General features: G+C 37.4%; 1 protein-coding gene across 7 annotated transcripts in view; it reads left to right on the forward strand.

Annotated features, from left to right (window-relative positions):
* Positions 1-5,294: 5,294 nt before the first annotated feature.
* Positions 5,295-12,515, forward strand: part of LOC127439850 (E3 ubiquitin-protein ligase Praja-2-like) — a 30,040-nt gene continuing 22,819 nt past the window's right edge. For 4 of the 7 annotated variants that reach the window (XM_051696108.1, XM_051696109.1, XM_051696104.1 and 1 more), the window contains exons 1-3: positions 5,295-5,443; positions 7,571-7,762; positions 11,153-12,137. In XM_051696108.1, coding sequence (XP_051552068.1) covers positions 5,377-5,443; positions 7,571-7,762; positions 11,153-12,137 — 1,244 coding nt within the window. In that variant the 5' untranslated portion in view covers positions 5,295-5,376. The remainder of the gene's footprint in view (positions 5,444-7,570; positions 7,763-11,152; positions 12,138-12,515) is intronic. The other 3 variants (XM_051696105.1, XM_051696106.1, XM_051696107.1) reach the window with 1 other exon arrangement.

Below are 12,515 nucleotides of genomic sequence, written 5' to 3' on the forward strand. Positions count from 1 at the left end.
CTCACACACACAAAGACACTCTCTCTCTCTCTCACACTCACACACTCACACACCTCCACACACACACACCCTCCACACACACACACCTCCACACACACACACAGACATTCACTCACTCACACACACACAAACATTCACTCACTCACACACACACACACACACACACACACACACACACAGACACTCACTCACACACACACACACACACAGACACTCACACACACACACACACAAAGACACTCACTCTCTCTCTCTCTCTCTACACACACACACACACAAAGACACTCTCTCTCTCTCTCACACTCACACACTCACACACCTCCACACACACACACCCTCCACACACACACCTCCACACACACAAAGAGACTCACTCTCTCTCTCTCTCTCACACACACACACACAAAGACACTCACTCTCTCTCTCACACACACACACACACACACACACACACAAAGACACTCACTCTCTCTCTCTCTCACACACACACACACACACACACACACAACGACACTCACTCTCTCTCTCACACACACACACACACAAAGACACTCTCTCTCTCTCTCACACTCACACACCTCCACACACAGACACAGTCTCTCACTCACACACACACCTCCACACACACATACACAGACACTCACTCACACACACACCTCACACACACACACATACACACACAGACACTCACTCACACACACACACACAGACATTCACTCACACACACACACACACACCCCTCCACACATACATATATGCTATATTTAACGACATTCAATTCACAAAAACCCCGAAATACTACTTTGTATAATAATTTTTGAGGAAACATGATAGATCTAATTCTTAATTTAAATTATTAGGGGCTAATGCCTTCAATTTACAGATCCAGAAGGCTTCACATTTTAACAACTCTACATTTCAATTTCCTCCTCTCCGGGATCCTTGAACAACCTCTGTGCCTATGCATTCTAACTGTTTTATATGATGACCTATTTCAATGAAATGTCTAGCCACTGGAGAAGTTATATGTTATCATATAATGGTCGATTTATGTTTGTTAATTTTTAGTTTTAATTGACGTGAACATTTACCAGTATATATCTTCTGGCATGGACATCTTAACATATAAATGACATTACGAGTTGTGCAGGTTATACATGTTCTTATAATATACAGGTGCATCTCAATAAATTAGAATGTCGTGGAAAAGTTCATTTATTTCAGTAATTCAACTCAAATTGTGAAACTCGTGTATTAAATAAATTCAATGCACACAGACTGAGGTAGTTTAAATCTTCGGTTCTTTTAATTGTGACGATTTTGGCTCACATTTAACAAAAACCCACCAATTCACTCTCAAAAAATTAGAATACATCATAAGACCAATAAAAAAAAAAAAAAACATTTTTAGTGAATTGTTGGCCTTCTGGAAAGTATGTTCATTTACTGTATATGTACTCAATACTTGGTAAGGGCTCCTTTTGCTTTAATTACTGCCTCAATTCAGCGTGGCATGGAGGTGATCAGTTTGTGGCACTGCTGAGGTGGTATGGAAGCCCAGGTTTCTTTGACAGTGGCCTTCAGCTCATCTGCATTTTTTGGTCTCTTGTTTCTCATTTTCCTCTTGACAATACCCCTTAGATTCTCTATGGGGTTCAGGTCTGGTGAGTTTGCTGGCCAGTCAAGCACACCAACACCATGGTCATTTAACCAATTTTTGGTGCTTTTGGCAGTGTGGGCAGGTGCCAAATCCTGCTGGAAAATGAAATCAGCATCTTTAAAAAGCTGGTCAGCAGAAGGAAGCATGAAGTGCTCCAAAATTTCTTGGTAAACGGGTGCAGTGACTTTGGTTTTCAAAAAACACAATGGACCAACACCAGCAGATGACATTGCACCCCAAATCATCACAGACTGTGGAAACTTAACACTGGACTTCAAGCAACTTGGGCTATGAGCTTCTCCAACCTTCCTCCAGACTCTAGGACCTTGGTTTCCAAATGAAATACAAAACTTGCTCTCATCTGAAAAGAGGACTTTGGAACACTGGGCAACAGTCCAGTTCTTCTTCTCCTTAGCCCAGGTAAGACGCCTCTGACGTTGTCTGTGGTTCAGGAGTGGCTTAACAAGAGGAATACGACAACTGTAGCCAAATTCCTTGACATGTCTGTGTGTGGTGGCTCTTGATGCCTTGACCCCAGCCTCAGTCCATTCCTTGTGAAGTTCACCCAAATTCTTGAATCGATTTTGCTTGACAATCATAAGGCTGCGGTTCTCTTGGTTGGTTGTGAATCTTTTTCTTCCACACTTTTTCCTTCCACTCAACTTTCTGTTAACATGCTTGGATACAGCACTCTGTGAACAGCCAGCTTCTTTGGCAATGAATGTTTGTGGCTTACCCTCCTTGTGAAGGGTGTCAATGATTGTCTTCTGGACAACTGTCAGATCAGCAGTCTTCCCCATGATTGTGTAGCCTAGTGAACCAAACTGAGAGACCATTTTGAAGGCTCAGGAAACCTTTGCAGGTGTTTTGAGTTGATTAGCTGATTGGCATGTCACCATATTCTAATTTATTGAGATAGTGAATTGGTGGGTTTTTGTTAAATGTGAGCCAAAATCATCACAATTAAAAGAACCAAAGACTTAAACTACTTCAGTCTGTGTGCATTGAGTTTATTTAATACACGAGTTTCACAATTTGAGTTGAATTACTGAAATAAATGAACTTTTCCACGACATTCTAATTTATTGAGATGCACCTGTATTATAATTTTTGACCCAGGACATGTGAACTCTTTGCATTTTTTAAAGTTCTGGCATGCAGCACAACTTCTGCAGGGATACAGCCTTGTTCGTGTTTGGATAAAGGCGGAAGCGGGAGCCAGTTTCCACAGTCCAAGTGAGCTGACCACACCCTCACCTCCACATAAAGAGCTCATAATTTATCAGACATATTGGTTAAATCAGATGTTGTTAACAAGTACAAACCTTCTTTCATACAAGGCTGTTGTTCTATCATGTTTCCTCTAAAATTATTATACAAAGTAGTATTTCTGGGTTTTTGTGAATTGAATGTCGTTAAATATAGCACAATAAAGAGTTAATTCTAAATATTTGATCATAGATATCTTCTGATATGTACATTGATGTGTATTTTCTAAAAGTTAAGATCTATGTTGATTTATGACCATTTATACCTGATGCTTCAATGTAGAGAGCTTACTTTTATTGATGATTCTTTTATTGATGATTCTTTCTTTTATTGATGATTCTTTTATTGATGATTCTTTCTTTTATTGATGATTCATTTATTGATGATTCTTTCTTTTATTTTGATTCTATTATTGATGATTCTTTATTTTATTATGATTATTTTATTGATGATTCTTTTATTGATGATTCTTTATTTTATTATGATTCTTTTATTGATGATTCTTACTTTTATTAATGATTATTTTATTGATGATTCTTTCTTTGATTGATGATTCTTTTATTGATGATTCTTTCTTTTATTGATGATTCATTTATTGATGATTCTTTCTTTTATTTTGATTCTATTATTGATGATTCTTTCTTTTATTGATGATTCTTTTATTGATGATTCTTTATTTTATTATGATTATTTTATTGATGATTCTTACTTTTATTAATGATTATTTTATTGATGATTCTTTCTTTGATTGATGATTCTTTCTTTTATTGATGATTCTTTTATTGATGATTCTTTCTTTTATTGATGATTCTTTTATTGATGATTCTTTTATTGATGATTCTTTATTTTATTATGATTCTTTTATTGATGATTCTTACTTTTATTGATGATTCTTTATTTTATTATGATTATTTTATTGATGATTCTTTTATTGATGATTCTTTATTTTATTATGATTCTTTTATTGATGATTCTTACTTTTATTAATGATTATTTTATTGATGATTCTTTCTTTGATTGATGATTCTTTTATTGATGATTCTTTCTTTTATTTTGATTCTTTTATTGATGATTCTTTTTTTTATTGATGATTCTTTTATTGATGATTCTTTCTTTTATTGATGATTCTTTTATTGATGATTCTTTTATTGATGATTCTTTCTTTTATTTTGATTCTTTTATTGATGATTCTTTTATTGATGATTCTTTTATTGATGATTCTTTCTTTTATTTTGATTCTTTTATTGATGATTCTTTTATTGATGATTCCTTCTTTTATTGATGATTCTTTTATTGATGATTTTTAATTTTATTGATGATTCTTTCTTTTATTGATGATTCTCACCTTCATTGAAGGTTTTGATTAAATGATAGAGAATACTTTATATTTGTATAAAAAATCTACTATGTCTATACGGATATCTTGTTGGGATTGGTATATACAGTATGTATATAGTTACTCATACCTTATTTAATATTATTGAATGTATTTTGTAACAAAACAAAAATGGCATTTCTAATTATGTGATGACGTCATGACATGTGGTTTATATAAGAAAATGGGTGGATAGATATTGTTGAACACGCTCAGGAAGGCCTAGTAGCCGAAACGTCTGTGTTTGTTCCCCCATGTGCATGAAAATAGAAGCAACAAAAAGCTTGGAGTGCGGATCATTATTTTAATGTTTTAAACTATAACCTGACCACTGAATATTTGCTTCAAAGTCAAAATGTGCATTTCCTGAAGAATGCGGGTGATTGCTGCTGCAGTATAGTTCAATTCAATTCAACAGGGCTTTATTGGAATGAAATTTTGGACAAACAATGTTGCCAAAGCATCACAATAAAATGTTGTCCAAATTTTGTTTAGTACACAATAACAGTAATATAAACATTAATATACTACTATATTACTATACTACGCTATATTATGCTATACTACACTATACTACTCTATTCTACGTTATATTATTCCGTACTATACTATACTATACGATACTATACTATAATATGCTATACTATACTATACTATACCATCCTATCTCATCCCATCCTATCCTATTCTATACTATACCATTCTATTCTATTCTATATCTCGTACTACTATACTATTCTATTCTATTCTATACTGTGCTATACTATACAAGTCCATTCCATTCTTTCCTATACTACTACATCTCTGCTCTCCTCTCCTATATCCTTTCATTTCATTTCATATCCTGTCCTATTCTATTCTATTCTATTCTATCTTGTGCTACTATACTGTTATATATGTGTACTGTTCTATAATATACATGTCCATTCCATACTACTGTCTATATCCTATCCTATTTTCCAGGTGGGCTTTAAATTGCACATGTGGTGTTGCAGTTGTCTAACAGCTGCCGAGCAGCAGCCGATTTAATCCTGCCCACTGTTGTCACCGCTAATTGGAGGAGACGTGTCACATGACCTTAAGTTTGGTGTTGACGTTAGCAGAGTTAGTTGTGACACGAGAGGCATCCAGGAACACAGGTACAGTCCTTTAACAGATGGTACATTTATTAAACGAAAACACTGTGTGAGGTTTCTTCATGAATATACAGCATTAATGGTGTTGAAATTAGACGCTAAATACACTTAGTAGAGTGAGCTGCGCTTTTCGACAGACATTAGTTAGCTTGTTAGCTGCATTGAACTTGTATCAGCTAGGGCCCGACATTTAGCTGATATAACTGATCGTATTTATTACACTGTTTATATAAATAATATTCAGTTCCGGCCCCTACATCTTGTATTAATTATAGGGAATTGTCTCCAGCTAAAGTGGCATTTATTGCAAGCGATGTCTTATGTCAAACACCAATAGCGTAATAATGCTGACAGTTGTGTTGATGTGTTTCCTGCAAACTACACAGACAACACAAACATGACAGTAGTGAGGTCTTGTGCTCAAGAAATGCTGTGATGTTACTCTATGGATCTGCATTAATGCGACCTGTCTCAAGTTTAGTAAGCGTTAAACCATTGCATCTCAATCCTGGCTCCTGAAAGAGCACAGCACTGCGCATTTTGGATGTCTCCCTCATTAAACTAAACACCCCTGATTCATTATTGAACTCCTCCTTAATCTGAACTGGGCCTGATTAATAAGGGAGACGTCCAAAATATGCAGCAGAACAGTGCTAATTTGTTTTGCTCTTCTCACATATTTTATTACCATAAACCCATCCACTTTGTTTGTTTTTATCCTAAAACTATCAAAACATTTACTTGAAAAGCTTGTTTGAGATGTTGCCTACATACGTTTAAAATGCATGAAAGCCATTGCATTAAAAGATAACAATTTTGTTTTTCATCACCTGTTTTAAAACATGAAATACTTTCTACTGTCTCAGCCCAGTGGTTATGACTGCTCTTTCATTTGTAAAGAATGACATGCTATTCAAAATCCAAAACAACAGCACTGTTTCCCAGCTGTCGGTGATATGAATGAGTGTGCACAGGTTAGGAATCGGCAACATGATTGTGAGTTACTCCATTAAAGGGATAGTTCACCCAAAACTGAAAATTCTCTCATCATTTATTCACCCTCATGCAATTCCAGATGTGTAAGACTTTTGTCATTTTGCTGAACACAAAGGAACATTTTTAGAAGAATTTTGCAGCTCTGTAGGTCTATACAATGCAAGTGAATGGTGACCAGAACTTTGAAGCTCAAAAGTAATCCATACGACTCCAGTGGTTAAATACATGTCTTCAGAAGGGATATGATAGGTGTGGGTGAGAAACAGATGAATATTTGTCATTTTTTATTAGAAATTCTCCTCCCTGCCCAGTAGGTGGCGATATGCACGAATATTGTGAATCGGCAAAAACAAAAGAACTCCTCTTAGGAGAGAAGAGTGCTTAGGATGGCTGTTTGAAAGTGGAGATTTATAGTAAAAAGGACTTAAGTATTGATCTGTTTCTCACCCATACCTATCATATCACTTCTGAAGACATGGATTTAACCACTGGAGTCTTATGGATTACATTTATGCTGCATTTATGTGCTTTTTGGAGCTTCAAAGTTCTGGTCACCATTCACTTGCATTGTATGGACCTACAGAGCTGAAATAATCTTCTAAAAATCTTCATTTGTGTTCTGCAGAAGAAAGAAAGGGATGTTTCCAATCTGGGATGCCATGAGGGTGAGTAAATGATGAGAGAATTTTCATTTTGGGTGAACTATTCCTTAAAACACCTCCATATTCATTTACTGCTGATAGAGTTCCCTCAAAGAATAAATTTATACACTTCACAAAAAGTTAGTTGGGGGATTAATTGGTCCCTTTCTGGTGGTCAAATGTTGGTGGAAAATGTCCACAATGAATGTGATGAACTGGACCTGTGGTTATTCTGCTGGGACATCTGTGTGAACTTGAGGGGAACTGACTTCATACATCTACTAAAAATGATCTTGGTACCAGTTTATTAAAATCTGTTGTAAAAATGGCTACAAAATGATGTTAGTTCTTTGAAATGTTCTAGCATCATCTAGTTTTCATATTTTGTTATCTAATGTAATGTCAGAAGTCTTCAAATACTTTTAAGACTTTAAAGCAGGTGTCAAGTAACTTGTTGGTACTTTACATTTAATTCCAGCTTTTTTTCCCATAGGAATGGGTCAAGAAACAGGCAAGTCTGCATGGCCCAAGCCAGCTGGAGGATACCAGACCATCTCAGGCAGGAGATACGGCCGGAGACACGCATACATTAGCTTCCGCCCGGTTACAGTCAAACGCAGAGCCACATCCACTGTGGACTGTCAGAGCATGAAGAGGACCAGTAGTCATAAGGACCATGCAGTGGGTATGTGCCAACTAATAATGGGGATCTTTTAAGGAATGTGTACTGAGTTGGGTGAAATATGCGATCAATAAATGTGGAAGAAAGAAATTTGATATTATAGTGTTTCTCATGGTGAACAAACAGCAATGTGAAGTGCAATAAGGATTTAGTAGAGCTGAAATACAGTATGCTTGTGTGGGTTGCTCTGTTTTAGAATGGGATATTTGTCACCTTTTGAAGGTGCAGAAAGAAACCCTGTAGGTGTTGCGAAGATCATTATACAAAATTGTAAGAAAATGATGAGGGTGGGTGGATAGTTGTTTTAAATTGTATGTGAAATAGTTATTTGTTTTATGTTTTCTGATGTGAAGTAGAATTATAGGGTGAATCTCATGAAAACCTGTCAGCAAATGTTGGGGTCATAATTTGTTCTAAAATCCTAAAGAAAAAAATAAGAAAATATATTCTGCACAAAGAAAATGAAGCCTTTTTTAGGGATATTAAAGGAATATATACGTGTTCAATACAAGTTAAGGTCAATCAACAGCTTTTGTGGCATAATGTTGATCGCTGCAAAAAATTATTTTGACTTGTCCCTTGTTTTTGTAATAAAAAGGCAAAAAAAGCAAAAATCAAGTTTAAAGTAAGGCACTTATTGTGGAAGTGAATGGGGCCATTCCATAAATATTAAAGGGAAAGTTCATCAAAAAATGAAAATTCTCTCATCATTTACCCACCCTCGTGCTATCCCAGATGTGTATGACTTTCTTTCCTTTGCAGAACTCAAATGAAGAATTTTAGAAGAATATTTCAGCTCTGTAGGTCCATACAGTGCAAGTAAATAGTGACCAAAACTTTGAAGCTCCAAAAATCATGTAAAGTCAGCATTATAGTGATCCATAAGACTCCAGTGGTTAAATCCGTGTCTCCAGAAGCAATATAATAGGTGTGGGTGAGAAACAGACCAATATTTAAGTCCATTATTACTATAAATTCTCCTCCCTGCTCAGTCAATCTCCACTTTAACTTTCACGTTCACATTCTTCTTCTTGTGTTTTTGGTGATTCACATTCTTCATGCATATGCCCCCTACTGGGCAGGAAGAAGAATTTCTAGCACAAATGGACATACAGTGCATCCGGAAAGTATTCACAGCGCTTCACTTTTTCCACATTTTGTTATGTTACAGCCTTATTCCAAAATGGATTAAATTCATTATTTTCCTCAAAATTCTACAAACAATACCCCATAATGACAACGTGAAAGAAGTTTGTTTGAAATCTTTGCAAATGTATTAAAAATAAAAAAAACGAAAAAAATCACATGTACATAAGTATTCACAGCCTTTGCCATGACACTCAAAATTGAGCTCAGGTGCATCCTGTTTCCACTGATCATCCTTGAGATGTTTCTACAACTTGACTGGAGTCCACCTGTGGTAAATTCAGTTGAGTGGACATGATTTGGAAAGGCACACACCTGTCTATATAAGGTCCCACAGTTAACAGTGCATGTCAGAGCACAAACCAAGCCATGAAGTCCAAGGAATTGTCTGTAGACCTCCGAGACAGGATTGTATCGAGGCACAGATCTGGGGAAGGGTACAGAAACATTTCTGCAGCATTGAAGGTCCCAATGAGCACAGTGGCCTCCATCATCCGTAAATGGAAGAAGTTTGGAACCACCATGACTCTTCCTAGAGCTGGCCACCCAGCCAAACTGATTGATCGAGGGAGAAAGGCCTTAGTCAGGGAGGTGACCAAGAACCCGATGGTCACTCTGACAGAGCTCCAGCGTTCCTCTGTGGAGAGAGGAGAACCTTCCAGAAGAACAACCATCTCTGCAGCACTCCACCAATCAGGCCTGTATGGTAGAGTGGCCAGATGGAAGCCACTCCTCAGTAAAAGGCACATGACAGCCCGCCTGGAGTTTGCCAAAAGGCACCTGAAGGACTCTCAGACCATGAGAAACAAAGATTGAACTCTTTGGCCTGAATGGCAAGCGTCATGTCTGGAGGAAACCAGGCACCGCTCATCACCTGGCCAATACCATCCCTACAGTGAAGCATGGTGGTGGCAGCATCATGCTGTGGGGATGTTTTTCAGCGGCAGGAACTGGGAGACTAGTCAGGATCGAGGGAAAGATGAATGCAGCAATGTACAGAGACATCCTTGATGAAAACCTGCTCCAGAGCGCTCTGGACCTCAGACTGGGGCGAAGGTTCATCTTCCAACAGGACAATGACCCTAAGTACACAGCCAAGATAACAAAGGAGTGGCTCTGGGACAACTCTGTGAATGTCCTTGAGTGGCCCAGCCAGAGCCCAGACTTGAACCCGATTGAACATCTCTGGAGAGATCTGAAAATGGCTGTGCACCGACGCTCCCCATCCAACCTGATGGAGCTTGAGAGGTCCTGCAAAGAAGAATGGGAGAAACTGCCCAAAAATAGGTGTGCTAAGCTTGTAGCATCATACTCAAAAAGACTTGAGGCTGTAATTGGTGCCAAAGGTGCTTCAACAAATTATTGATCAAAGGCTGTGAATACTTATGTACATGTGATTTTTTTTATTTTTTTTTTCCGTTTTTTATTTTTAATAAATTTGCAAAGATTTAAAAAAAACTTCTTTCACGTTGTCATTATGGGGTATTGTTTAGAATTTTGAGGAAAATAATGAATTTAATCCATTTTGGAATAAGGCTGTAACATAACAAAATGTGGAAAAAGTGAAGTGCTGTGAATACTTTCCGGATGCACTGTAAACATTGATCTGTTTCTCACCCACACCTATCATATCGCTTCTGAAGATATGGATTTAACCACTTGAGTCTTATGACTTTTATGCTGCTTTTATATGTTTTTTGGAGCTTCAAAGTTCTGGCCACCATTCACTTGCATTGTATGGACCTACAGAGCTGAGATAATCTTGTAAAAATCTTCATTTGTGTTCTGCAAAAGAAAGAAAGTCATACACATATGGGATGGCATGAGGGTGAGTAAATGATGAGAGAATGTTCATTTTTGGGTGAAATATCCCTTTAACTTGAATTGAACCTGGAACATTCCTTTTAAGATTTTTTTTGTTATTATTATTTTCATGAAAATTAAGCACCATTGCCCAAATTTCCAGTAGTCTACTGTAATGCAAAAAATATATATATATATATTTACACTTTTTAAAATACATTTGTAAAATATAATTGTATAGGTCATGGTAGCATCTGTTGTATTGAATTTTAATATGCAAATTTTTAAATACATTTTTGTATCCAGGCAGGATGATTTTCATTATAACTCAGAGAATGAGATATTTTTTCACTTACAGTTTTTCATGAGATTCAGCAATGAGTGCACAAGCACTTGATAACCAGTGAAGGGGAAATGACAATTATTGAACTCTCTTCCTTCTAGCCTCAAAGGGCAACATTTCTTCAGTGCTTCAGACCATCATCCCAATGGCATCCTCAAATTCACTGCGGCCTGATTTAAACGCAACATCAAATCGGGATGGCCATATCAGGAAACAGTCCTTGTTGTACAAAGCCCTAAAAGCCCCCTCGAACCATTTCAAGAGACCAAAAAGTGACCAAGTTGTGCCATATGAGAGTAACTATCATTCTGATATAGATAGAAATAATCAGACAAGAGTTTGGCCCCAACATGAAGAACCCAAGACCCTAACAAGCCCTGAAGTTCTGAGCTATATCAACATTGACGCCTATGAGCCTGACAGTAGTGGTGCTGAGGAGGAGGACTTGAGTTCAAACCCATCTCAGGCTGCTCAGGAGAAGAGACTTGATGGTTTGATTTGCGAACTGGGAGTAAATGTAGATTCCCTTGAAGATTCAGAACATTCACCACAAGTGGCACCTTCTAAAACATCAACAGAACTCAGTTGTGGGGAACCAGATTCACGCAGAACTGTAAAAGCAAACAGGAAAGTTGCTCAGTTGTTGGTTGGTGAAGACCATGTTCCGAAATGTCAAGGGGTGACAGCCAGCGCCGGCCCCGTTTCCTTCAAAAATGTAGGAAATACGGATCCTGAAGAAATATTTCAGTCAGAAATGGTCGTAAGGCCAAAGATCCGCAAACAGACGAGCGAGACACGCCTTGAAAGGAGGAAACGGCCTGAAAAAGAGGAAAAGGGTCATTTGTCAGGCTCGGTGGTCAGAAACAAATGTGGCTCGGCACCTCCGGGTTTCCTCGCACAAACAAGCCCTGAAAGGGAGTTCCTCTTTGATTTCCCACCCTTGACCCTGAACGACCTCAACCCTCTGCAGAGGACACGAGAGGATGGTTGCAACACTACAAAAGATGACGATGATGATGAGATCTGGGAAGATCTAAAGAACTTTGGAGAGAAAAGGGTGGACATATCTGAAAAGGGCCATGAAAGGTACAGTAGAATTACCTGGAATACTTGACTCCGACTGGTCAATCGCACCATTCAGCGGTCAAATATTTTTGTATAATACCTGCTAAACTGTGTAATTGACCTTCGTCCCAGGCAACCAATTTCCTGATGAGCTGTGCTATGCTATAATACTTTAAGAAAAACTTTACAAAGAATAATAACCTTATTGAAAATACTAAATGTGTATGGATATCTAATTGGCCAAATTTCTGCATTCATGGCAAAGGTTGCATTTGCAACATAATCAGTTTGTTAAAGGAATGTTCCGGGTTCAATACGTTAGGGCATAATGTTGATTACTACAAAAAGTAATTTAGACTCGTCCCTCCTTTTCTTTAAAAAAAAGTAAAAAACTGGGTT

This window comes from Myxocyprinus asiaticus, chromosome 4 (genome assembly GCF_019703515.2).
Source record: "Myxocyprinus asiaticus isolate MX2 ecotype Aquarium Trade chromosome 4, UBuf_Myxa_2, whole genome shotgun sequence".
Classification (NCBI taxonomy): domain Eukaryota; kingdom Metazoa; phylum Chordata; class Actinopteri; order Cypriniformes; family Catostomidae; genus Myxocyprinus; species Myxocyprinus asiaticus.